The 25,704-nt window shown below is 35.8% G+C and overlaps 1 protein-coding gene across 5 annotated transcripts in view; it reads left to right on the forward strand.

Annotated features, from left to right (window-relative positions):
- Window positions 1-25,704, forward strand: part of AP3B1 (adaptor related protein complex 3 subunit beta 1) — a 275,634-nt gene that overhangs the window by 13,395 nt on the left and 236,535 nt on the right. For 4 of the 5 annotated variants that reach the window (XM_033430068.2, XM_033430070.2, XM_033430067.2 and 1 more), the window contains exons 2-3: window positions 4,489-4,590; window positions 23,766-23,841. In XM_033430068.2, coding sequence (XP_033285959.1) covers window positions 4,489-4,590; window positions 23,766-23,841 — 178 coding nt within the window. The remainder of the gene's footprint in view (window positions 1-4,488; window positions 4,591-23,765; window positions 23,842-25,704) is intronic. The other variant, XM_004270835.3, reaches the window with a different exon arrangement.

The raw sequence follows: 25,704 nt of genomic DNA on the forward strand, positions 1-25,704 counted from the left end.
AATGAAGAAGATTGTGTAAAGAGGAATGTTTTAAAGGGGGAAGAGGTTCAAGAGCTTGAGCATGTTAAGTTTGAGATACCTATTAGGCATCCAAGAGGAGATATTAAATAGGCAGTTGGATATATGAGTCTGGAGCTTAGGGAGGAGTCAGGCTAGAGATATAAGTTTGGGAGCCATAGGGTTATAGAGGGTATTAAGTACCCTGATTGGGTGAGACATCAAGGGAGTGAATGTAGAAAGTGAAGAGGTCAGAGTACTAATCTCTGGGGCATTCCTGGAGCCTTTCTGTCAGATAGGGTCAAGTAAGGTGATTACAGTACTGACAAGTGGCTTTGGAATTTGTCACTTTGGAGGTCTTTGGTGACCCTGACAAGCAGGTTAGGTGCAGTGGTGGGGCTGAAAGCCTGACTGGAGTGGGTTCAAGAGAGAAAGGAGAGGGACTTCCCTGGTGGTGCAGTAGATAGGAATCCGCCTGCCAATGCAGGGGACGTGGGTTCGATCCCTAAACCAGGAAGATCCTACATGCCGCAGAGCAACTAAGGCCGTGCGCCACAATTACTGAGCTTGCGCTCTAGAGCCCGGGTGCCACAACTACTGAAACCTGTGTGCCTAGAGCCCATGCTCCGCAACAAGAGAAGCCACCGCAAGGAGAAACCCACGCACCGCAACTAGAGAAAGTCCAGGCACAGCAATGAAGACCCAGTGCAGCCAAAAATAAATAAAATTAAATCTTAAAAAAAAAAAAAAAAGAGAGAGAAAGGAGAGTTGTAGTTAGTATGTATTACTGTATAGGGGAGCAAAGAAACGGAATGGTATCTGGAAGGGAATGTTAGTTTATGAAGAGGAAGGAATAAATTGATGATGCAACAGGGAAAAGATAATCACTGGACTGATTTCCCTCTTTCCTTATAGAAAATTTAGCAAATACAGATTAGTTAAATAACCCTAATTTTAATACCCATAGAGAATCAGTTAAAAAGATACAGGTCTTCCAGTCTTTTTTGCCTATATACTGTGTATTTTTAAAGCAAAGCTATATACTCTTTTAGTGTAATATTGTAATTTGCTTTTTTCACTTACTAATATGTAGAGTCTGTTCATTTCTTAAAGTGATAGTCCTTTTAGGGGCAAATTGTAATTAAGCCACTATCTTGGAAGAACCACTAAACTATTAGAAAATAGTGTCTTGTTTTAGTGTCTCGTATAGAGTGGGACCTTATTAATTACTAACTACAAGAACAAAGGGAATAACCTAACAGAAGAGTCAATACTAACGATGTTAGCACTGACCAGGGCTTTCCACACATACCTGTATACACATGAGGCAGAGGGAATAGCGTATACCTTGGTTTAGAGCTGTGTTGTTCAATACCGTAGATACCAGCCAAAGGTAACTATTTAAATTTAAACTGATTGAAATAATTTTAGTTTCTGAGTCACACTAGCCACATTTTTATGTGCTCAGTGTAGCTAGCAGTTAACATATTGGATAATGTGGTTAAAGAATATTTCTTTCTGTCATCATAGAGCATTCTATTGGACACTGCTGGTTTAGAGGCAAGGATTTAGGGCTTATTTAAAGAATAGGAAAAGTTCAGTATGGCTGGAGCACAGAGTTGGAGGGAAGTTGGGACACGTGAAAGATGGTTGATAGTCAGGGTCCGTATTATGAAGGGTCTTGGATACCATGCTCATAAATTTGAACTTATCATAAAGGTTTGCACAGTAAGAAGCTACCAAAGGATTTTAAGTAGAGGTACAATGTGGTGAGATTTATATTTTAGAAAGATCACTCTGGCTGCGCCTAAGTGTTTGGAATGGTCAGCTGTGTGAATGGTGGAAGTATTCTGTGATATTGGAAACCCAGGAGACAGAGCAAGTTTGGAGTGAGGAAAGAAAGTGTTGAGCTCTGTTTTGGACCTGTTGAGTTTGATAGTTGGGTGTCCATTAAGCCATTAGATACATGGGTGTGGTACTCAGGAGATACCTAGGTTGGAGATACAGATTTGGGAGTCATCAATTGATAGATGATTTTGGAAGCCATTGAGGGGAAGTTGTGTGATATGTGAGGAGAAGGCCAAGGAGGAATCTTTGTACTAAGTTAACATTGAAGGGAGTGGGAGAATTGAACCTCACTTAAAAGACCAAGAAGAGAGAATGAAGTTTGGGGAAATGCTTGAAGTTCATTATACAAACAGCTTTTGCATTGTGCTTAAGATTTAGGAAAAGGATCAGACCCACTTCCTACTTTTGTAGGAGGAAGATGGCAGATAAAGTTGTTTATTGTGGTTTGCTGAGGCAGTATGGCATAATGCTTAAGCACACCCACTCTGGAGCTACTCTGCCTGGGTATGAAAACTTGTTACAGAGTTAATAAGTGGCACTTGGGCAGGTTACTTTATCACTCTGTGCGCTTGGTTTCCTTATCAGAAAAATGGAGATGAGGATGATAATAGTACTTGCACTCACCGAAATATTGTGAGGATTAAAAGATTTAACATATGTAAACAGTTAACAGTGCCTGATACATAATAAGCACAATTATTATTAATACTATTTTGGCACCATTAAGATCATTTGAGCTTTTTAAAAGTTTTGTTTTTAATATCCTTTCTCAACTTAAAAGTTTAGAATCATTGTTAATTTTCACATTAACCATTGCTTTATGTTTTTAATTTTCAAATTATCGTTAAATTTGACATTATTGTTTTTCTGAATTATATTTCACAAGTACTTGAAAATACAAAATCATATAGTGTCTTTAATGTGTACTACATAAAAATAAATGAAGTTAATAAGCACTAGGCCACTTCTTCTGTGTGGTTATCAAGGATTTGGGAATAATGATCATAGATAGTATAAATGAAAAAATATATATTTGTTTTAAACTTTTTGCTTAGCCATCAGTCTTGCTGATAGGTATCCTGTTGCTTTAAAGTTGTCTATTCTTAGAGAAGGAGTACAGTTTTCCTAAAAGATGAGGGACTTACATATGTTTTGCTTTAACAGAAATTGAAGGAAGAGAGGGTTTCAGGAAGGAGTTAAGTGGTCAGCAGTGCCAGCTGCTGGTGAGTAGCCCAGTAAACTAAAGTCAGAGGTAGTGTTTCTTGGATTTACTGATAAGGTTGGTGATCGTGGTGGTAACAACAGTGTTAGGGAAAACCAGATTGCAGAGGATTGACAGGTGGGAGAGAAGTGAGTAAAGGAGGAGCACTTTTCCAAAGAACTTTGGCTTTCAGGGGGAGGAGATAAGGGCTATTATGTATTTGAGAATGTATATTTGAGAATGTGAGGGAGCAATATACATAGTTGTCTGTGACTAAGGAATTGCACTTTCCATTAGATTTAATCAAATTCTGTCAAAAATTTCTTCTTGAGATATGTTTGTGATTACTGAAAAGGTCACTGTAATCTTGGCCCAGAATAATGTGAGCAGTCGGATAACAAAAGGAATACAAATGGCTACTGCAAACATCCTTTCTACTTTATTTTATGAGGAGGGTAGTTTTTGTTATATTTTTATTTGGCAGACAAAAAAGTGGGCCACCCTAGGTCATTACCCAGAATTTTTGTTGAAATTTTACCTAGGTCTTTATATCCAGAAGTCTGGAACACTGTTCTGAATATTTGAGCTCATAGCCTTCAGGGGCAGTGAGAAATTTACAAACATTTCTTATGTACTTTAATAAAATAAAAACAGATGCCTTATATTTAACATTACATGTTGTAGAAATGCTAGGGTTAATTAAAAGTAAATTAAATAAAGTTAAAAATTCATAGTTCTTGTAGTTTCTGCCTATCTGTCAATATCAACAAGTATAAAACAACAGATTGGTTTTCCCAAGGTGATTGGATGCTTGAACATTTCCTTAAAGAGAAAATGTGGTTAAATTCCTGGAAGGAGATAGTTTTTCTTTGCGTGCGCGCGCGCGCGCACACACACACACACACACACACGCACGCGCGCACACACACACACACACACACACACACACACAGCCATCTTTCCTGGAACCTTGTACAATACTTAACAAATGATTTTGGATAATAGTGACCACAACTGATTTTTTTCCCCTTCTTTAGCATTCTTAGTATTTTAAAACTTTTCATTAATGTGGTAAAAATTATAAAAATATTCAGTATAATCTGGTCAATATCATGTTTTATATTTCAAAAATTTAAAACCATATGTGGAAATAAATTAATCTTTCAAAAATGACAATAGTTATTCAACGGATGGCAAAATTTAAACAATCATGTAAACTTCAGTGATTTGCATTTTTAGATTTTTTTTTCCTGTCAAGTAGGACATTGTAGGACCTTTTCTCTGTTTCTAGGCCTACATTACCTTCATCAGGAAACTTGACAGGGTCATGTGACTTTTTAATTGTGATTAAAAAACATATGTAACATAAAAATTTACCATCTTAACCATTTTTAAGTGTACTGTTCATTAGTGTTAACTATATTCACATTGTTGTCCAACAGATCCCCAGAACTTTTTCATCTTGTAACAGTGCCAAGTGACTTCTTAAAAACGGAATTTTTTACTGAGATTTTGAAGTGCTTCAGGGACAAAGCTGATCTAAGGTAGAGATTGCATATTGGTTTTCTCAATTCCCTATACAAAAGGCTGATCCAAACTCATCAGATGGAAAACTTGCCTTCTGTGGCCTTGGAAAGTTTTTTTTTTTATTTTTTTAAGGATTTAGAAATTAATCTGGCTTTGAGTTGGCATATCGTATTAACATAGAAGTAGAAAACTTATATTATTCTACTATAATTTATGAATTTCTTGGAGGAAAATCTAATACTAATACTCAAACTTGATGCACACACTGATTCTTCGGCATGTCTGTATTTATGCCCATCTGTTACTGTGGCACCATGCCCATTATTACAGTGGCATGCCAGTAGCAGTGAGGCATGTGAGCCAACAAAGATGAATTGTTTGGATGGAATACACTATTCTGTAATACTAATTAATTTTGAACTGATGAATCTACATGAGATAATGTTAACCAAATATAGTCAAAGTAATGTCAGTGAAAATAAAATTTATTTTGACTTAAACAGAAGCATATCACAGATGTTTTAGACTACTACTGAGAATAGTTAGAATTAGTGTTTATTATGGTTCCAGTGATCAGTTGTCTTTTCATAAAAATTTTGAATTTAAGAGAAAAAAGAATGCAGCAGTTTTCTTGTGGTTGATTATAGATTAGGGAGGAAGTGTTGTAGTGCCTTAGGCTACAGATTTTATACTAATATTTTACAGTTCTTGAAATGTTTTTTTTTGAAAATTTCAATTTTATTTTATTTTTTATACAGCAGGTTATTATTAGTTATCTATTTTATACATATTAGTGTATACCTATCAATCACAATCTCCCTATTCATCCCACCACCACCACCACCCCCGCCAGTTTCCCCTCTTGGTGTCTATACATTTGTTCTCTACATCTGTGTCTCTATTTCTGCAGATGCCCTGCAAACTGGTTCATCTGTACCATTTTTCTAGGTTCCACATGTATGTGTTAACATACGATATTTGTTTTTCTCTTTCTGACTTACTTCACTCTGTATGACAGTCTCTAGGTCCATCCACGTCTCTACAAATGACCCAATTTCGTTCCTTTTTATGGCTGAGTAATATTCCATTTTATATATGTACCACATCTTCTTTATCCATTCGTCTGTCGATGGGCATTTAGGTTGCTTCCATGACCTGGTTATTGTAAATAGTGCTGCAATGAACATTGGGGTGAATGTATCTTTTTGAATTATGGTTTTCTCTGGGTATATGCCCAGTAATGGGATTGCTGGGCTGTATGGTAATTCTATTTTTAGTTTTTTAAGGAACGGCCATACTGTTCTCCATGGTGGCTGTATCAATTTACATTCCCACCAACAGTGCAAGAGGGTTCCCTTTTCTCCACACCCTCTCCAGCATTTGTTGTTTGTAGATTTTCTGATGATGTCCATTCTAACTGGTGTGAGGTGATATCTCATTGTAGTTTTGATTTGCATTTCTCTAATAATTAGTGATGTTGAGCAGCTTTTCATGTGCTTCTTGGCCATCTTTATGTCTTCTTTGGAGAAATGTCTATTTAGCTCTTCTGCCCATTTTTGGATTGGTTTGTTTGTTTTTCAATATTGAGCTGCATGAGCTGTTTATGTATTTTGGAGATTAATCCTTTGTCAGTTGCTTCATTTGCAAATATTTTCTCTCATTCTGAGGGTTGTCTTTTCATCTTGTTTGTAGTTTCCTTTGCTGTGCAGAAGCTTTTAAGTTTCATTAGGTCCCATTTGTTTATTTTTGTTTTTATTTCCATTACTCTGGGAGGTGGATCAAAAAAGATCTTGCTGTGATTTATATCAAAGGGTTTTCTTCCTATGTTTTCCTCTAAGAGTTTTATAGTATCTAGTCTTACATTTAGGTCTTTAATCCATTTTGAGTTTATTTTTGTGTATGGTGTTAGGGAGTGATCTAATTTCATTCTTTTACATGTAGCTGCCCAGTTTTCCCAGCACCACTTATTGAAGAAGCTGTCCCTTCTCCACTGTATATCCTTGCCTCCTTTGTCATAGATTAGTTGACCATAGGTGCATGGGTTTATCTCTGGGCTTTCTAACCTGTTCCATTGATCTGTCTTTCTGTTTTTGTGCCAGTACCATATTGTCTTGATTACTGTAGCTTTGTAGTATAGTCTGAAGTCAGAGAGTCTGATTCCTCCAGCTCCACTTTTTTCCCTCAAGAATGCTTTGGCTATTTGGGGTCTTTTGTGTCTCCATACAAATTTTAAGATTTTTTTGTTCTAGTTCTGTAAAAAATGCCACTGGTAACTTGATAGGGATTGCACTGAATCTGTAGATTGCTTTGGGTAGTAGAGTCATTTTCACAATATTGATTCTTCCAATCCAAGAACATGGTATGTCTCCATGGTATGTCTCTCCATCTGTTTGTATCATCTTTAATTTCTTTCATCAGCGTCTTATAGTTTTCTGCATACAGGTCTTTTGTCTCCTTAGGTAGGTTTATTCCTAGGTATTTTATTTCTTTTTGTTGCAGTGGTAAATGGGAGTGTTTCCTTAATTTCTCTTTCAGATTTTTCATCATTAGCATATAGGAATGCAAGAGATTTCTGTGCATTAATTTTGTATCCTGCAACTTTACCAAATTCATTGATTAGCTCTAGTAGTTTTCTGGTGCCATCTTTAGGATTCTCTATGTAAAGTATCATGTCATCTGCAAACAGTGACAGTTTTACTGCTTCTTTTCCAATTTGTATTCCTTTTATTTCTTTTTCTTCTCTGATTGCTGTGGCTAGGACTTCCAAAACTCTGTTGAATAATAGTGGCAAGAATGGACATCCTTGTCTTGTTCCTGATCTTAGAGGAAAAGCTTTCAGTTTTTCACCATTGAGAATGATGTTTGCTGTGGGTTTGTTGTATATGGCCTTTATTATGTTGAGGTATTTTCCCTCTATGCCCACTTTCTGGAGAGTTTTTATCATAAATGGGTGTTGAATTTTGTCAAAAGCTTTTTCTGCCTCTATTGAGATGATCATATGGTTTTTATTCTTCAGTTTGTTAATATGCTGTATCACATTGATTGATTTGCGTATATTGAAGAATCCTTGCATCCCTGGGATAAATCCCATTTGATCATGGTGTATTATCCTTTTAATGTGTTGTTGGATTCTGATTGCTAGTATTTTGTTGAGGATTTTTGCATCTATATTCATCAGTGATATTGGTCTGTAATTTTCTTTTTTTCGTAGTGTCTTTGTCTGGTTTGGGTATCAGGGTGATGGTGGCCTCATAGAATGAGTTTGGGAGTATTCCTTCCTCTGCAATTTTTGTAAGAGTTTGAGAGGGATGGGTGTTAGCTCTTCTCTAAATATTTGATAGAATTCACCTGTGAAGCCATCTGGTCCTGGACTTTTGTTTTTTGGAAGTTGAAATATTTTCTTAATATACTCAACTTTAGAAGTTCCTAGCAATGTTATAAATGGGAAGAATGTTGGTTTGAAAACAAGACTCAAGTTTAATTCCTTGTTCTGCTGTTCCCTAATTCTGTGGTGGTATACTTAAAAGTTGTGTTTAGAGAGCAATACCACTATCAGGTGGCTAAATACGTTAATTATATGTCATAAATGTAAGGCATGTTAGTGGCTAGTTAGTAATAGAGAAAGTGTTTAAATCCCCCATTCCTATACCTGCATGATAACCACAATGAAAAAGTTCTTGTGTATCCTTCTAGAAAATTTTTTTAAACTAAATGATAATACATATCCTATTCTCTATGTATTTTGCTTTTCCTTTAACATATCTTGGAGGCCTGTCCATATCAGCATATGAAACTATTTCAGTCTTTTTAACTACTGTTTAATATTTCCCAGTATTACTTTTATTTATTTAGTTCTCTTTTTGAAGAGTATTTGATTGATTGATTTCACTTTTTATTGAGTATAAGAAATACTGCAACATAAATTTTTGCATATTTGTATGAATTAATTTGTAGGAAAGATTCCTACAGATAGAGTTGTTGGTCAAAGTTTATTGCATTTTTAATTAGGATAGATCTTATTAAATTACCTTAGAGATAGGTAAGGTAATTTAGTGGAGGTTTTCTCCCTCCACGAACAGTAAAGTCTGTTTTCCTTACACCTTTGCCAATATTGGGTACCATCAAATTTCATAATATTTGCCAGTCTTATAGGTGCAAGATGTTATTACACTGAGTCTTTATAATTGTCAGTGCATTAAGTCTTCCCCCTCATATCTATTGGTTTATTCTTTCAGTGAAATACTTTCAAATGTCCTTTGGCCATTTCCCTATTGGATCAGCTCTTATTGATTAGTTAAGAGCCCTGTGTATTTTAAGGAAATTAGCCCTCCTATGAGATGAATCCCAAATTCATTTTACCTGTTTTTTGACTTCGTTTATAGCAGTTAGTTTTAGTGCAAATTTAAAAAATTTTCTGTGTTTATATTTATCATTTTTTTTTTTTGCGGTATGCGGGCCTCTCACTGCCGTGGCCTCTCCCGTTGCAGAGCACAGGCTCCGGACGCGCAGGCTTAGCGGCCATGGCTCACGGGCCTTGCCGCTCTGCGGCATGTGGGATCTTCCCGGACCGGGGCATGAACCCGTGTACCCTGCATCAGCAGGCGGACTCTCAACCACTGCGCCACCAGGGAAGCCCTATATTTATCAATTTTTAATGGCTTTTGAGACTCCCCCAATCTTTTAATCTTTTACCGAAAGTGGCATCTTTGGTTTATGGTGCTCTTAAACAGTGAAAAAGAACATTTGCCTGTTCAAAGCAGTATTTTGTCTCAGCATCTATAAATCAAGTGGCTCTGTGACATTTCTTTTAAAACTTTAAGGATGAGTAGTCACATTCTAGAAGGTATTCCTTATATCCTGAGCAAAAGTAGTATGTACTTCCTGTTGGCTGCCAACAGGATAAGTAGCTGAGGGTTTTGGTAAAGGGTTTGACAAATATGGAGATTTCCTGTGATATATGTGTAGCATTATGGTTTTTAAAACATGCACAGATGGTATGCATACATGGAAGATGTATGCCTAGTTTTTAATCTTTATTGGGGCCCATGACCAATGAGAATCCAGTGAAACTTTAAGAGTTTTTCTGTATCCCTCTAAGGAACACGATTAGCATATAGCCTATGTTCATTTATTCTGTCAACTAATATTTATTGTGTGTTTAGTGTACTTGAGAAAACATCCATAGTCTACATTTATAGACACTTTGTACACCTTCTTTTGGGTCTTTATATATCCATGTTTATTCCTGCCATAGTATCTTTGCAAAATTCCTGTGATTGTCTCCTTGTCATTTGAGATCTCAGCTTAATTGATCACCGTTACCCATAGAGGTGTTTTGTGATTGCCCAGAATTACTTTATTGTGTTACCCTATTTTAATTATTTGGATAGTACTTATTTTGTCTTTCTGTCTTTATGTTTTCCTTCCCTTTCCCTCTCTCTTCCCTCCCTCTTCCTTCCTTCTTCACTCATTTCTGTCATTCCCTGTCGCCTCTGCCCCACCCCACTGCATTCTCACTTAGAATGTAAGTCCCAGTACTTAGAACAGTTCATGGAACCTAGTAGATACTGAATAAATGAATGTGCTAGGCCCAGTGATAAGTGCTTTACAGTCATCTCATTAAGTCTTCATAACAACCTATTTGAAAGATACCAACCTTTAGTTTTGCTGATTTTTCTCTATTGTAGTTTGCTTTCTATTGTATTGAATTCTCCTCTTATCCTTTATTTATTTACTTGTTCTTTGAGTTTAATTTGCTATTCTTTTTCTAGTTTCCTGAAATGGAAGCTTAGAATATTGATTTTCAATCTTTCTTCTTTTATATTGCATTTAGAAATATAAATTTACTTTAAGTACTGCTTTTGCCATATCTCATGAGTTGTGAAATGTTGCAGTTTTATTAGTCAGTTCAAAATATTTTCTAATTTCCCTGATGATTTCTTCTTTGGTCCATAGGTCACTTGAAGTGTGTTGCTTATCTTTCCAGACATCTGAACATTTTCTAGTTAGTTTTCTGTTAGTGATTTTTAGTTAGATTCCACATACCTTATATGATTTTAGACCTTTGAAATTTAAGATCTTATCCAGCATATAGTCTATTTTGGTAAATGTTCTGTGTGTACTCGAAAAGAATGTTTATTCTGCAGTTATTGGATATAGTTCTGTGTATGTCAGGTTAAGTTGGTTATTTGTGTTCAGATTTTCTGCATCGTTATTGAATTTTTTACCTGCTTGTTCTAAGTGAGGTGTATTAAAATTGCAAATCATGATTGTGGTTACATGTTTTTCTTCTATTAGTTATATCAGGTTTTGCTTTATAGATGGAAGCTATAAATTTAGAATACCTACAGATTGCATATAAATTTCAAATTATTTTATCTTCCTTTTGAAATCATATCCTTTTATGTCCTGGCAGCAGATCCTCAGCCATTATTGGTCTGAAAACCACTTTTTTTCACCTTCAGTTTTGAAGGGTATTTTCAGTGGGTATAGAGTTATATATTGGCCTTTTTTCTTTCAGCTTTTAAAAGATGTCATTTCATTGTCTTCTGGCCTCTATAAAGTCTGTTGAAAAGTTGACTTTCAGTATTATTGTTGGTCCTTTTAAAACAGGGATTAGCAAACTATGGTCTGCCCATTTGTATAAATAAAGTTTTATTGGAGCACAGCCATACCCATTTATTTATGTATTGTACATAGCTGATTTTACTCTGCAATCATAAGAGACGGTATGGCCTCTTGTAATGCCTAAAATATTTACTATCTGGCCCTTTACTAAAAAGGTTTCTTGACCCTTTCCTTAAGGAGATGTGTTTTCTTCTTACATGCTTTTAAGGTTTTTCTCATTGTCTTTTGATTTTCAGCAGTTTGGCTATGCTAGGCCTCGTGTAGTTTTCTTTATGTTTTTCCTGTTTTCTTAAGATTTTAAAATATGTGGGTTTACATCTTTCATAAGTTTGGAAAAACTCTTAGCTGTTAATTTTTTTTAATATAAATTTATTTATTTACTTATTTATTTTTGGCTGCATTGGGTCTTCGTTACTGTTCACAGGCTTTCTCTAGTTGCGGCGAGTGGGGGCTACTCTTCATAGTGGTGCATGGGCTTCTCATTGCGGTGGCTTCTCTTGTTGAGGAGCACAGGCTCTAGGTGCGCGGGCTTCAGTAGTTGTGGCACGTGGGCTCAGTAATTGTGACTTGCGGGCTCTAGAGCATACGTTCAGTAGTTGTGGCACATGGGCTTAGTTGCTCCGTGGTATGTGGGATTATCCTGGACCAGGGCTCGAACCCGTGTCCCCTGCATTGGCAGGCGGATTCTTAACTACTGCGCAACCAGGGAAGCCCTTAGCCATTAGCTTTTGAAATGTTGCTTTTGTCCCCTTCTTTCTCTCTCCCCTCTCTTTTTAGGACTCTAATTTAAAGTATGTTAGATATTTTGACCATATTCAGCGTGTCTCTGATGTGCTGTTTGGTGTTTTCCATTCTTTTATTTCTTGGTGCTTCAAATTGTATAATTTCTCTTGACCTGCCTTCACATTCAATAGTCTGTCTTCTGCTATTTCTAGTCTGCTGTTAAACCTATCTAATGAGTTCTAATTTCATAAACTGTACTTTTCATTTCTGAATATTCATTTGATTATTTTGTATAGATTCTCCTACTTTAATGACATTCTTTATCATTTTGTCTCTTTTGTCCATCTTTTCCTGTATTTTCCTGACCATATTAATTGTAGTTATTTTAAAGTCCCTATCTGATAACTGTAGTATCTGAATTACCCATTGATCTGTTTCTATTCCTTTTGTTCTCTTTCTCTCCCTTCTCTCCTTCTTTCCTTCCTTCCTTTCTTCCTTCCTTCCTTCCTCCCTTCCTCCCTCCCTCCCTCCTTATCTCTCTTGTCATTTGTTCCTGTTTTTAGCATGTCTCTTAAGTTTTGATCAGATGCTAGACAATTAAGATAAGAAAACTGACGAGTCTCTGGATGCTGTCTTCTTCCAAAGAGAGTTGTGTTTTTTTTCTGATAGGTAGATAGCGTTCTAGCAGATCACTTTGATCCTGTTTAAGCTCAGTTTTAGGCTTTTAAAGGTCTTGTCTATTTCAGTTTTTCTTATACTCCTAGGGAATATCCTTACTTTTCAGTTGTTGCCCTTCTGTGGTCTTAACTGAAAGGCCAGGGTATTTACCAGCGCCTCTCTACTTGGGAGACTTGATTTCCAACTTCTCTTCCCAGCAATGTGTGGTTCCTGAAATCTCTGCTCAGGTATTTAATCTCCCAGCTGCTGTTGTTTTCTGCTGGATTTCCCAGAATCTTGCCCTGTGAAAATGTAGTCAACTACTTGAAGGGAGTTTGTACACAGATTTTTGTGTACCTTTTCATTGATTCCCTCCTCTGTAATTTCGCCCTTCAAGTTCCATTGCCTTTGGTAGCCCCAAACTTTAACATTTGTGTCCTCAGTCTTTTAAAACTGTCATTTCTCCTTGGGTTCTATTCTCCCAGATAGCAGTTGGGGAAATGCAGTCAGGAAAAAAAGCTGATGTGAATAAAAAGTGCACTTTGTGTGCTTCTTTTCTTTCCAGGATCTTGGCCCCTTAAGTCCTGCCTGCACGGGTTGATCTCCGGTGCCTTGAGAAAATTACTTTATTTTTTTTTTTCCAGCTTTTATAGTCGTTTTCTGTGGCAGACTTAGTATCTTACAAGCTACAGCACCATGGGCAGATCTGGAAGTCCCTACAGTGTATTCTAAACATAACAGCCAGAATGATTCTGTATGTGTATTAGATTATGACTCCTCTATTCAGAACCCTCCAATGGTTCCTGACGTCATTCAGAGTAAACACCAAAGCCTTTAGTATTATTTACCCTCCTTCATTGTCTCTGCCTAGAGTGCTCTTCCTCCCTGTTCCTCCCCTCCAGTATCTGAATGGCTGACTACCTCACTTGCAAATCTTTGTTCAGATGTCTCTTTATTTAGCCTATGCCGACCACCCTGTATAAAATTACCTCCTCCTTTCCCTCCTGCATTCTGTCTCCCTTTGCTTTATTTTTCCCTCATCTCATGACTGTAAAATTTACTTTTTTATTATGTTTGTTTTTTTACTTAGTAAATGAAAACTCTACAAGGGCAAGGATTTTTGCCATTTTTTTCTCATTTGTGTGTCACAAGTGCAAATGAGAACCAAATGAGAATAGAGAATTACAGAATCTAAGGTAGGAATTTAAAGATGGAAGAGTAGTGGTCAATTATATCAAATAATCTAAACGTATTCATGAAACAGAGGAATGGATAAAGAAGATGTGGCACATATATACAATGGAATGTTACTCAGCCATAAAAAGGAACGAAATTGGGCCATTTGTAGAGACATGGGTGGACCTAGACTGTCATACAGAGTGAAGTAAGTCAGAAAGAGAAAAACAAATATCATATATATATATTTTAAAATATGAATTTATTTATTTATTATTTTTGCCTCTATGGGGTCTTCATTGCTGCGCGTGGGCTTTCTCTAGTTGCGGCGAGCAGGGGCTACTTTTCATTGTGGTGCATGGGCTTCTCATTGTGGTGGCTTCTCTTGTGGAGCACGGGCTCTAGGTGCACGGGCTTCAGTAGTTGTGGCACATGGGCTCAGTAGTTGTGGCTTGCCATCTCTAGAGCACAGGCTCAGTAGTTGTGGCACATGGGCTTAGTTGCTCCACGGCATGTGGGATCTTCCCAGACCAGGGCTTGAACCCGTGTCCCCTGCATTGGTAGGTGGATTCTTAACCACTGCGCCACCAGGGAAGTCCCCAAATAGCATATATTAACGCATATATGTGGAATCTGAAAAGATTGGTATAGACAGTCTTATTTACAAAGCAGAAATAGAGACACAGACATAGAAAAGAAACCTATGGATACCAAGGGGGAAAGGGGGGTGGGTGGGATGAATTGGGAGCTTGGGATTGACATATATACACTACTGATACTATGTATAAAGTAGATAACTAATGAGAACCGACTGTATAGCACAGGGTACTCTACTCAGTGCTCTGTGGTGAGCTAAATGGGAAGGAAATCCAAAAAAGAGGGGATATATGTATATGTATAGCTGATTCGCTTTGCTGTACAGTAGAAACTAACACAATGTTGTAAAGCAACTATACTCCAATAAAAATTTTTTTTAAAAAGTGAGAAAAGGCCAAAAAGTACTCGTGAGATTTTTCCATTGGATTTTTAAATAAGGAAATTATTTGTTACTTTTATGAGAGAAGTTTTAATAGAGGAGTAAGAGAAAAAGATTACCAAGGGTTGATGATGTTGCGATAGCAATTGTAGACTATTCTTTCTTTAGTTCTGTGAACACTGTAGGAGGAAAAGTTCATATTTACTTGGATAATTTATGGTTTCTCCTTTTAGAGGCTTAATAGATGGATGATTAGGTAGATGGAGTTTTCTGGTTTTATTCACTCTTGTATTTATTAAGTGAATACTTTGTGCCAAAAACTGCATAAGGTTCTGAGTGTCATCCAAGGGACGTACATATAGGCCCTAAATGAACTGAAAGTTACCAAGCCTTCACCTTGTGCACATAAACTAATTATGAAGGCCAGTTCCTTTAGATGCATAACGCTAGAAAAAAGTAAATTCTCTTATTCCCAACTTTTTTTTTTCTGCATACCTATTCATATATACAGTGGACCTCTTGGAGTAGAAGCATCTTTCATTTAAGTAGTTCTCAAAGCATGAAGAGGTGCCCATGTTTTAGAATTTTTTGGTAGGGCTTAAGAAAGATCCAGCCCTCCCCTTTTCAAAGATTTTGATGCATCCTTTTGGGGATGTACCTCCAACTGTAAATCACTATTCCTTATCACTTTTCTTAATCCATCATTCCTGGATTTAAATTTCAGGTGTTGCTTTCTGTAGTACACACATTTTGGTGATTCTTTTGAGGGAGAAGGAAGTAATTGTGTAGTGCAGTGCTCTCACGCTGGTGAAGGGCCTTTTTTTTTTTTTTAATTTCCAATCCATTGTGGATGGATATGAATGCAAAATACAATAAAAAATAAATTGCTAGAAAAATGAAATGGAAAAATACGTGCAAAATGCAAGCCCCAATTTTCTATTAGATTTAAAAATATAAAATTACACTGTTGAATTGCTCTAAATGCTTGCTCTCAGTTTCTTTTTATATTTCCTTATGGATTAGTAACAAAAATTTGTGGATTGGCAATGGTTCTTGGACCAGTCTTTCTCAGATCTTACTTGGAGAAGCACTGAGAGAGTGTACAGTGCTACATAGTTTAATATTCCCCTTAATTTACACTGCCTTTCAAAGGAGTAGAAGGTTTTAATGGGTTATGAATTACAGATATTTTTAAAAAGAGGTAATTTATACAATGTAAAAGCCCTGCGACTTCTTAAATTCTGAAAGGTAACTGGTAAAAATTTGCTTTTCGATTATAGTTACTGTTTTATGTGGTACTGAAGTAAAAGTGACTTCTTGGTAATAGTAAGATTTCCTTTAATCTTCCAGTTACATATTTTTCTCTGGTCGTTGAAACTATAAAAAAAGGCATATTTTGATCATGAAAGGAAAAGTTATACCGCTTAACACCACAAGATGTCACTTATGTAAAAATAAAGTTGGTATTTTAATGCTCAAAGCTGGATAGCTACATACAGATAAATAGGTAAATGAAGAACTAGGTAAATTAAAAAACAATAATTGAAACACATTGGTTTTTGGTAAAGAGTTAATGAAAATATTACTAATTCAGCATTATTTTGAATCCACTCTTCTGATGTTTAGCAAAAAGAATTTTTCAATTTCTAAGATTAATGTAGTAATACATGTTAATAGGCCATATTTGAATCCATATAACGAAGGAGATAGACCTAAAATGCTCAATACAAGTAAACGTATTTTGAGGGTAAATTAGGTGTTATGGTATTAACTTCCCCCCAGTCCTTACTGTTTTGGTGACAAGCAGACAGGAATTTGTGTAGAGATATGTAATTTATATCAGAATTTTCAGTAGGTGTTTATGACATATCTGAGAAGTTGAATATTACATCAGTTTGAAACAGTGCCTAGGATTTTCTTGTCTCTTTTCTCTGAACCTCAAAGTTAATAGCTCTCTATGCGAGTTAACACAAAAGATATTTGTATTGGTTTTGAAGACCATCTTTTCTGTTAAACGTGAAGAGCAAAACCTTTGGCTTTAATATCGAATTCGTGTTTTCTTGTGTTTAGTTTGAGAGAGCGGGTCAGGACCTAAAGGTGGTTGGGAAGGGGACTGTGGCATCTTGAGCTTTAGAGGAACAAACCAAGTTTCCATTAGGCCACGAACATGATTGCACCTGGGGTTAGAGGTTGGAATGTTCTAAAAATTGACACTTCATTATTCTTTATTGCTCACTTCTCTCTCCAGATAACACTGGTGGAGAAGAATGGTGGAACACTCTTGGGGAAAAAAGGGATCAGACATGAGAAAATGAATTTTCTTTCTTTTTTGGACATGTATATGTGTGGTCACATTTTCTTTCTATTTACTTCTTATCTAATTACTTAAGCTTTTTTCACTTTCTTATTCCTCCAAAGTTTTAAAAAAATTTCATTTACTTTTTTCATTCGTAAAAGTCTACATGGTCAGTAAGTAAAATAGGAAAACAGCAAAAATTAGAAAGGAAAAAACCTCATTTGTGGTTTCATTGATTTTTGTTCCTTTTCAGTTAATAGTGCAATGTGAAAGAACAAGAAGTTTTAAGAAGGGATTCTGAATTCATTACAGAGAACAGTTATAGTATTTTATATTTGGTAGATGTATATCCTCGGATGTAGTTCTTATATGTTCCTGTCTTACTATTTATATATTGTCTAGCTGTATTTTTAATTAGAGAAAAGTAGTTATTGTAATTATTTAATTATTTTTGTGTCCTGCTAATGGTCACCATTGCATTTAATTTTATGAGCTGCTTGGAAAGAAAGGGAAATTTTTTTCATAGTAAATCCCATTGCCTCTACTCTTTTTGGGAAAAATATACTTAGCTTCCGTTTGTTTACTTATTTATTTTTTACTGCCATGACAGTTTGAAACATTTAACTTACATGTTAGTTTGCTAGTACTGCCATAACAAAATGCCACAGACTTGGTGGCGTAATTAACAGAAATATATTTTCCCTGGATTCTGGAGACTAGAAATCTAAGATCAAGGTTTTGGCAGATTTGGTTTCCTCTGAGGCTTCTCTCCTTGTCTTGCAGATGGCCACCTTCTTGCTGTGCCCTCACATGATCATCTTTTTGTCTTTGTGTATCTGTCCTAATCTGCTCTTCTTGTAAAAAATCAGTCCTATTGGATTAGGGCCAACCCATGTTGACCTTATTTTAATTTAATGACCTTTTTAAAGACTCCATCTACAAATACATTCGTATTCTGTGGTATTGAGGGTTAGGATTTTAACATAGGAATTTCGGAAGGGACACAGCTCAGCCCATAATAACACATGATCATTCATTCATTATTGGTAAGTGCTTACTTGCCTACATTAGGCCTAAATTTGTAAAATGTACAAAGTAAAGCTTTTCTGTCAAGGCTGTCTATTTGGAGTAGTTAAGGAAGTTCTTGTCACCTACTTTAAAGCTTAAGCTGAGATGAAAAGGGCTTCTGATTGTGTGTGTGTGTGTGTGTGTGTGTGTGTGTGTGCGCGCGCGCGCGCGTGCTTGAACCATATTGCATGAAGGAGCTATGTGGAGTAAATTTTTAAATCTGTTTTCTGGAGAGTTTGTTGTAGAAACTATTAGAAATTGCTAATCATAAACTAATAACTAGTACAAGTAGTTAATTACTGTTGGTAATACTACAGTCTTAGTTTCTTATCAATTTTCTTACAGTCATTTAAGAGAATTTTCCTTTGACGTCCTAAAATAAAATTCAGTGATTTAAATTCTTGAATAAGGGACTTCCCTGGTGGTGCAGTGGTTAAGAATCCGCCTGCCAATGCAGGGGAGACGGGTTCAATCCCTGGTCTTGGAAGATCCCACATGCTGCGGAACAACTAAGCCTGTGCACCATAACTACTGAGCCTGCACTCTAGAGCCCACGAGCCACAACTACTGAGCCTGTGTGCCACAACTACTGAAGCCTGCATGCCTAGAGCCCGTGCTCTGCAACAAGGGAAGCCACCGCAATGAGAAGCCCATGCACCACAATGAAGAGTAGCCCTTGCTCACCACAGCTAGAGAGAAAGCCCACGCACAGCAATGAAGACGCGATGCAGCCAAAAGTAAATAAATAAACCAAAACATTAAAAACCCCTGTATAAATAAATAAATAAATTCTTGAGTTAAGCTTGAAGCTTAAATGTGATACTCTAATTTCAGAGTATGAAAATGTGGTTTAGCTCATCCTTAATAATGTATTTCTCAGAAATAGATATATGACTTTTAGTCTTGTTTTGGAGGATTAGTGTCTTATTCACACATGTGAATAAAACACTGTGAAACTTTTTAATATCATTTTTATGGAGGTATAATTTGCATACGACAAATCACCCACCTAAAGATTATAACTAGATGAGTTTTGACAGATGTATACACCTGTAAAATCACCACCACATTAAGAAGATACAGAACATTTCCATCTTCTTATGGAATAAAAAATTTTTTAATGCTCCTTTCATGTCCATTTTTCTTTTTGCCTATGATACCACTGATCTTGGTTTTATCACTACAGATTAGTTTGCATTTTCTAGAACTTTAAATGAATTAAATTATGCTCTTTTGTGTCTGGTGTCTTTCACTCACATAATGATTTTGAGAATTCATCCATCTTGTTGCATGTATCAATGCTTATTTCTTTTTCATTGCTGGGTTGTATTCCAGTGTATGGCTAAATCACATTATGCGATCAACATTTAGATTGTTTCTAGTTTTTTAATATGTATAAAGCTGCTATGAATATTCATTTAAGTTATCATGTGGAAATATGTTTTTATTTCTCTGGGAAGTGTAATGACTGGATCACATAGTAGATTTATGTTTAAATCTGTAAGAAACTCTCAGTTTTCCAAAGTGGTTGTACTGTTTTACGTTGCTACTGGCAGCCTGTGAGAGTTCTAGTTGCTCCACAGTCTTGGCAACATTTGTTATTGTCATTGTCTTTCATCTGTTCTCATGGATGTGTAATGGTATCTCATTTAATTTGCATTTTCTGACAGTTAATGACCTTAAGTATCTTTTCATGTACTTAGTGGTATTCTTAATCTTACTTTGTGAAATATCTGTTCAAATCTTTTGACCGTTTTAAAAAATAGCCTTCTCTTCTTATAAATGAGTTGTAATTATCATATAACTTTTTTCTAATTAAGTTTTGATTCTGAGATAATTGTAGATTCATATAGAGGTATAAAAAATAATACAGAGAGATCCCGTGTACCCCTTACTCAGTTTCCTTCAATGATAAACTATAATACAATATCACAACCAAGATGTTTACATTGACATACTTCACCAGTCTTGTTCAGATTTCTCCAGTTTTACTTGTACTTATTTGTGTGTGTGTGTTGGGGTGGTATTCTGTTCTCATTTAATCACATATCTAGTTTCATGTAGCCACCCCAAAGGTAAAGATACAACAGTTTCATCACCATAGGGATCTCTTGCATTGTATTTTTATATCCACACTTCCCGCTGCTTGTCCTTACCCTCAGCAACCACTAATCTTTGTCCATTTCTATAATTTTGTTATTTCAAGAATGTTGTATAAATGGAGTAATACAGTATGTAACCTTTTAGGATTAATTTTTTTCACTCAGTATGCTTCTGTGCAGATTAATCAGAGTTGTTGAGATGTCAATAGCTTGTTTCATTTTACTGCTGAGTGGTATTCCATGCTGTGGGTGTACCACAGATTGTTGAACCATCCACTGATTGAAGGGCATCTGGGTTGTTTCCAGAAGGGTTTTTTCCATTTTGGCTAGTAGGAATAAAGCTGCTATGAATACTTGAATACAGATATTTGCGTGAGTATAAATTTAACATTTCCTGGGGATGAATGCGCAAGAGTGCAATTACTGGCTTGTATGGTAATTGCAGGTTTAGTTCTATAAGAAACTGCTAAACTGCCAGTGTGGCTATAACCTTTTACAATGCCCACTAGCAGTATGTGAGCAGTCCAGTTCTTCCACATCCTCACTATCATTTGGTGTTGCCACTATTTTATTTAAGTGAGCCATTCTGATATGTGTGCAGTGATATCTTGCTGTGGTTTTAATTTGCTAATGGCTAATTAAGTTGAATATCTTTTCATGTGCTTTTTGCCATTTGTTTATCTCCTTCAGTGAATTGTTTGTTGATGTCTGTATTAGTTTACTAGGCATGCCATAACAAAATACCACAGATTGAGTAGCTTGATCAACAGACATTTATTTCTCACATTTGAATCTGGGACTGAAGATCAAGGTGTTGGCAGGTTTGATTTCTTCTGAAGCCTCTCTCCTTGGCTTGCAGATGGCTGTCTTCTCTCTGTGTCCTCACATTGCCCTGTCCTGTAGAATCCAGCTTTCCTTTGTTTTGTCCCATCTCTTCCTTTTAGTCCAAACTGGTAGTGTCTCTGCTGGTATAATCCCATCTCTGTTCCTGGTTTCAGCTGAGATGTCTGATTAAAGAAACCCGCGAGGGGCATCCGTGATTTCGTTACCAAATGATTTTTCAGTGTTCTCTGGTGTTCTCTTCTGAAGACACTTGCTTGATTTTTGCAACATGGATAAGCTGAGATTTTTCTAAACCTTCAAGTTCTAGTTCCTTTTTTGCTTAACAGTTCCTTCAATTGATCTTTCTTTCTCATTTTACTGTAAGCAGTAAGGAGAAACCAGGCTGTGGCTTTCACACTTTGCTTAGAAATCTCCTCGGCTAAATACTCAGGTCATCACTTTTAACTTCTGTTTTCCACAAAACACTGGAACATAGTTGGGCCAAGTTCTTTTCACTTTATAGTAAGGATTGCCTTTCCTCCAGTTTCCAGTAGTATGTTCCTCATTTCCATCTGAGATCTCATCAGAATCACCTTTAACTCCATATATTTACCAACAGTCTCTTCAGTGCATGTTTTAAAAAAAAACAAACATGCACTTCAAAACTGTTCCAGCCTCTACCTGTTGCCCAGTTCCAAAGCCACTTCCACATTTTTAGGTATTTATTACATGAACACTTCACTTCTTATTACCAGAATCTGTAATAGTTTGTTAAGGCTGCCATAACAAAATACCATAGACTGGATGGCTTAAATTTATTTCTCATAGTTTCTCACAGTTCTTCCAGGAGGCTAGAAGTCCAAGATCAAGGTGTTGGCAAGTTTGTTTTCTCATGAGGCCTCTCTCCTTGCCTTGCAGGTGACTGTCTTCTCACTGTATTCTCACATGGCCTTTTTTCTGTGCATGTGCACCACTCTCTGTCTTAGGACACCAGATGGGATCAGAATCCCATCCTTTTGACCTCATTTAATGTTAGCTACCTCTTTTTAAAGGCCCTATTTCCACATAACGTCACATTGAGGGTCAGGGCTTCAGTGTGTGAACTTTGGGGGAGGGCACCAATTCAGTCTGTAACAATGTGTTCTGCCCCTTTTCTAATTGAATTGGTTGTTTTTTACTGTTGAGTTTTGGGAGTTCTTTTTATATTTTGGATACTAGTCTTTTGCATATATGTGGTTACAAACATTTTCTGCCAGTCTTGTAATTTTTTTTTTTCTTCTTAAGAGAGAATTCCCTGGAACAAGTTTTAAATTTTGATGAAATTAATTAATCAGTGCTCCCTTTTATGGACTGTGCTTTTGGTGTCAAGTCTAAGAACTCTTTTCTAGCTATATAATAACTTTAAAAAATTCTGTTTTTCTGTGTTGAAGGAAAAATGATTAGATATTACAAATTGAATTTTTTTTTTGCTGGGAGGGATTTTTTAATTGCTGGGGGGAATGCTCACTTTGAAGAATAGGAGCAGGTCAGTTGTAAGCCAAAAAAAAGAAATACTGGGAGGCAATTCTGTGTGGGTTTTTTTCCTTTTTGCAGCCTGTCCATATGAAGGCATTGATTGTTTTTGTTCTAAATTATCTTTTAAGGATGTTTGTATAGCAAGCAGCTTTGGAAAGGAGAAAATGCCTACCACTTCAGCAAAGTTATCTTACTTGGTAACATCATCATCTGCTTGGTCATCCAAGCTGGGAATGGGGGCATCCTTACTGAGTGCCTGTCTTATCCTTTACATTCAGTCACTGCATCCCACTGATTTCAACTTCCAAGAAGTTCCTGAATCTGTCCTACATTTTCATCCTTATCACTAACTGCTCTGGTTCATTACCTCATCCTCTCATTTACGTGTTAAAATTGCCTTAATTTAATTCTTTGAATTAGGGAGTATTGATGTGGGTTTCCCTACAGATTTATGTTTTTTTCTTTTTGCGAGCTAGGGAGAAAAAAGGATGTGTGAATGACACATAGCTTTTCTTCATTCGGTGCTCTTTCTTGACATATTCTGAAGAAAGTTCTTACCTTTTTTTTTTTTCTGTTATGGGGAATTCTTTGCATTTCTCTTTTGAATAACAGTTTATTTGGGGGAAGTCATATTAAGCAGAAATAACTGCTATTGGTTTTTTCTTTTTTTAATCTTTAAAGATGTGGACCATTTTTTTTTAAGTCTTTATTGAAATTGTTACAATATTGCTTCTGTTTTATGTTTTGGTTTTTTTGGTCCCGAGACATGTGGGATCTCAGCTCCCCCACCAGAGATGGAACCTGCACCCCCTGCATAGGAAGGCGAAGTCTTAACCATTAGACCGCCAGGGAAGTCCTGAAAGATCTTACATTTTGGCTTATGAAAATATTTTAGTGCTGATTCAAGAATTTTTATTATCTCTTTTTTTCTGATGATTATACAAGAGAAATTTTGGGATGAGAGAATCTGTATGCCTCTGATTGTTGATATTTTGCCCAGAATTGAGGTACAGTTTTATATTTTTGTTTTATTGATGGGCTTTGTGACAGCATAGCACTTTGATATTATTTGGTAGGGTTAGATGAGAAACATATATTTAATTATAAATAACAAAGTAGTTATGTAACATTGTGCATCAGGTTATTTCTAATTCTTATATTATTAAAATTATATGTTTTAATACCTGTGTAATGTAAAAATCTAAATTTGTAATTTTTTCTTTTGTATAGGAATGAAGATCTAAAGCAAATGTTAGAGAGCAACAAAGATTCTGCTAAATTGGATGCTATGAAACGGATTGTTGGGGTAGGTAAAAGAGTAGATCATTTCGACTTTTGGATAAATGACAAGTAGTGATATATTAAAAATATATATTAAAAATATGTTAAATACCAATCTACCCTTTATTATTAACTTAAAATTTCCTGTCTAAAATGTTTTGGAGGAAGTAATGAAGTGACAAAATTCAGAAACTTGAGTTCCTATTCTGTTTTTTCTGTTTTTTAATTTCCGTATCTCTAATATTAAGATATTTCTTCTGTCAGAGAGTGCTAATCAGTTTGAAGACAAAATAAGATTACATACAACAATATTTTGACTTCCTACAAAGAGGGATACTAATGAGCTAAAGTTTTTTTTTTTTGTCATTCTATGACCTAAAACTTGTGAGCATGCTTTCTTCTGATTTTCAAATTCTGTTACTACCAATAGAAATGCTTTATTCAGTTTATCAGTGTAGAACTTCTAATGAATACTAGTAAATGTAAGAGCATTTCTCTAGTTTCAGTTGTAACGTAAAATTCAAACAGTGGACTGATATGTTATTATGTAGAGGCTTCCATTGTCAGAGAATTAAATATAATGAAATTTCTGGTTATATATAAAATCTTACGTAGTTTTGTAACTTGTGTTGGTCTCTTTTCTTTTTTTGTATTTGATGGTTTACGTTCACAGTGAAAAAAAACTGGCTTAATTCAGTGACTGTCTGATGCTAAAGAGTTCTGCTTGTCTCAGTGGAATTAAATTCGTTAAAACCTTTCTTATTCTTACTATGCATTTTTCACCACCACTGCTGATTTTGTTTTCCAGAAATTTTTGTATAAGGTCAAAATGTAGTAAATTTCCATAATTGCACAAATAAACTCTACTGTAGTAGGGTGTAAACACAACTGAAACAGTATTGTTTTCCAGCAGACAATGCCACCATGTGAGAGTTTGAAATCTCCTTTCTAAAATCCAAATCCCATTTATGAAAGATGATTATGGGTATGAATATGTCCTGTTCAAAAGTTAGTTGTGAAAATCAAATATATAAAAGTCGAGGACTAATTATATCTGTGGAACACCTATACATTACTTGATTCTTGCATCAGATTTATGTCATTTGGTAATGAAGGCAAATGTTGAAGATTCTTTTGTAAATTTTTCATTTATTAATGTTATACCATATAAATAATAGCATTTATGGACAGGTAGTTCTTGCTTTGCATGACTTTGATATTTGAACTTCAGTTACCACAGTTGAGTTACCAGTTCACCAGTCTACTAACAAGACGGTTCAAATTTCAGATATCGTGGTATATTAACTTAGTAATTGCATAATGTACAAACTTCATCACTAACTCTTCAGTCCACAACTCACTATGTATATAACAAATGTGCATCATGATCAGTGACCAGTCATGTTACTTCTTTCAAAGTTATTTTTAGTGATTGGCCGCTGTGTATGTTATTCAGTTTGTGTACAGACTGCAAAGCATGCAGTAGTGGTCCCTACTTGTTTCCCAGTGAGAAGCCCACTTAACATTTTATAAAAATGGTTAATTAAAAGAGGGATTTGGTCAACAAAGATTAAAGAGCAGCAAGGCAATGAAAATAACACTAGAAATGAAATTCAGATAGAATGTAGCTGGAGTTATAGAGAAATAGCTGACTGTGGGAATGGTGACATTGCCCCTTTTTGAGAGACTCTAAATATGTAGCTTGAGGAACTTCAGTAAGGCAAGCTTTTCAACATAAATGAGGAAAATAGCTGTGATGAAAAGGCCGAAGATATGTCAGAGGAAGTGATGCAAAAAATCTTCACATTAGAGGAACTCCGGGAGATAATTCACAACATTGAAAGTACAAAGGATACAATGTTGGAAGCTGATCCAAACTTATAAAGGA

The sequence above is a fragment of the Orcinus orca genome, chromosome 3 (assembly GCF_937001465.1).
Source record: "Orcinus orca chromosome 3, mOrcOrc1.1, whole genome shotgun sequence".
Lineage (NCBI taxonomy): Eukaryota > Metazoa > Chordata > Mammalia > Artiodactyla > Delphinidae > Orcinus > Orcinus orca.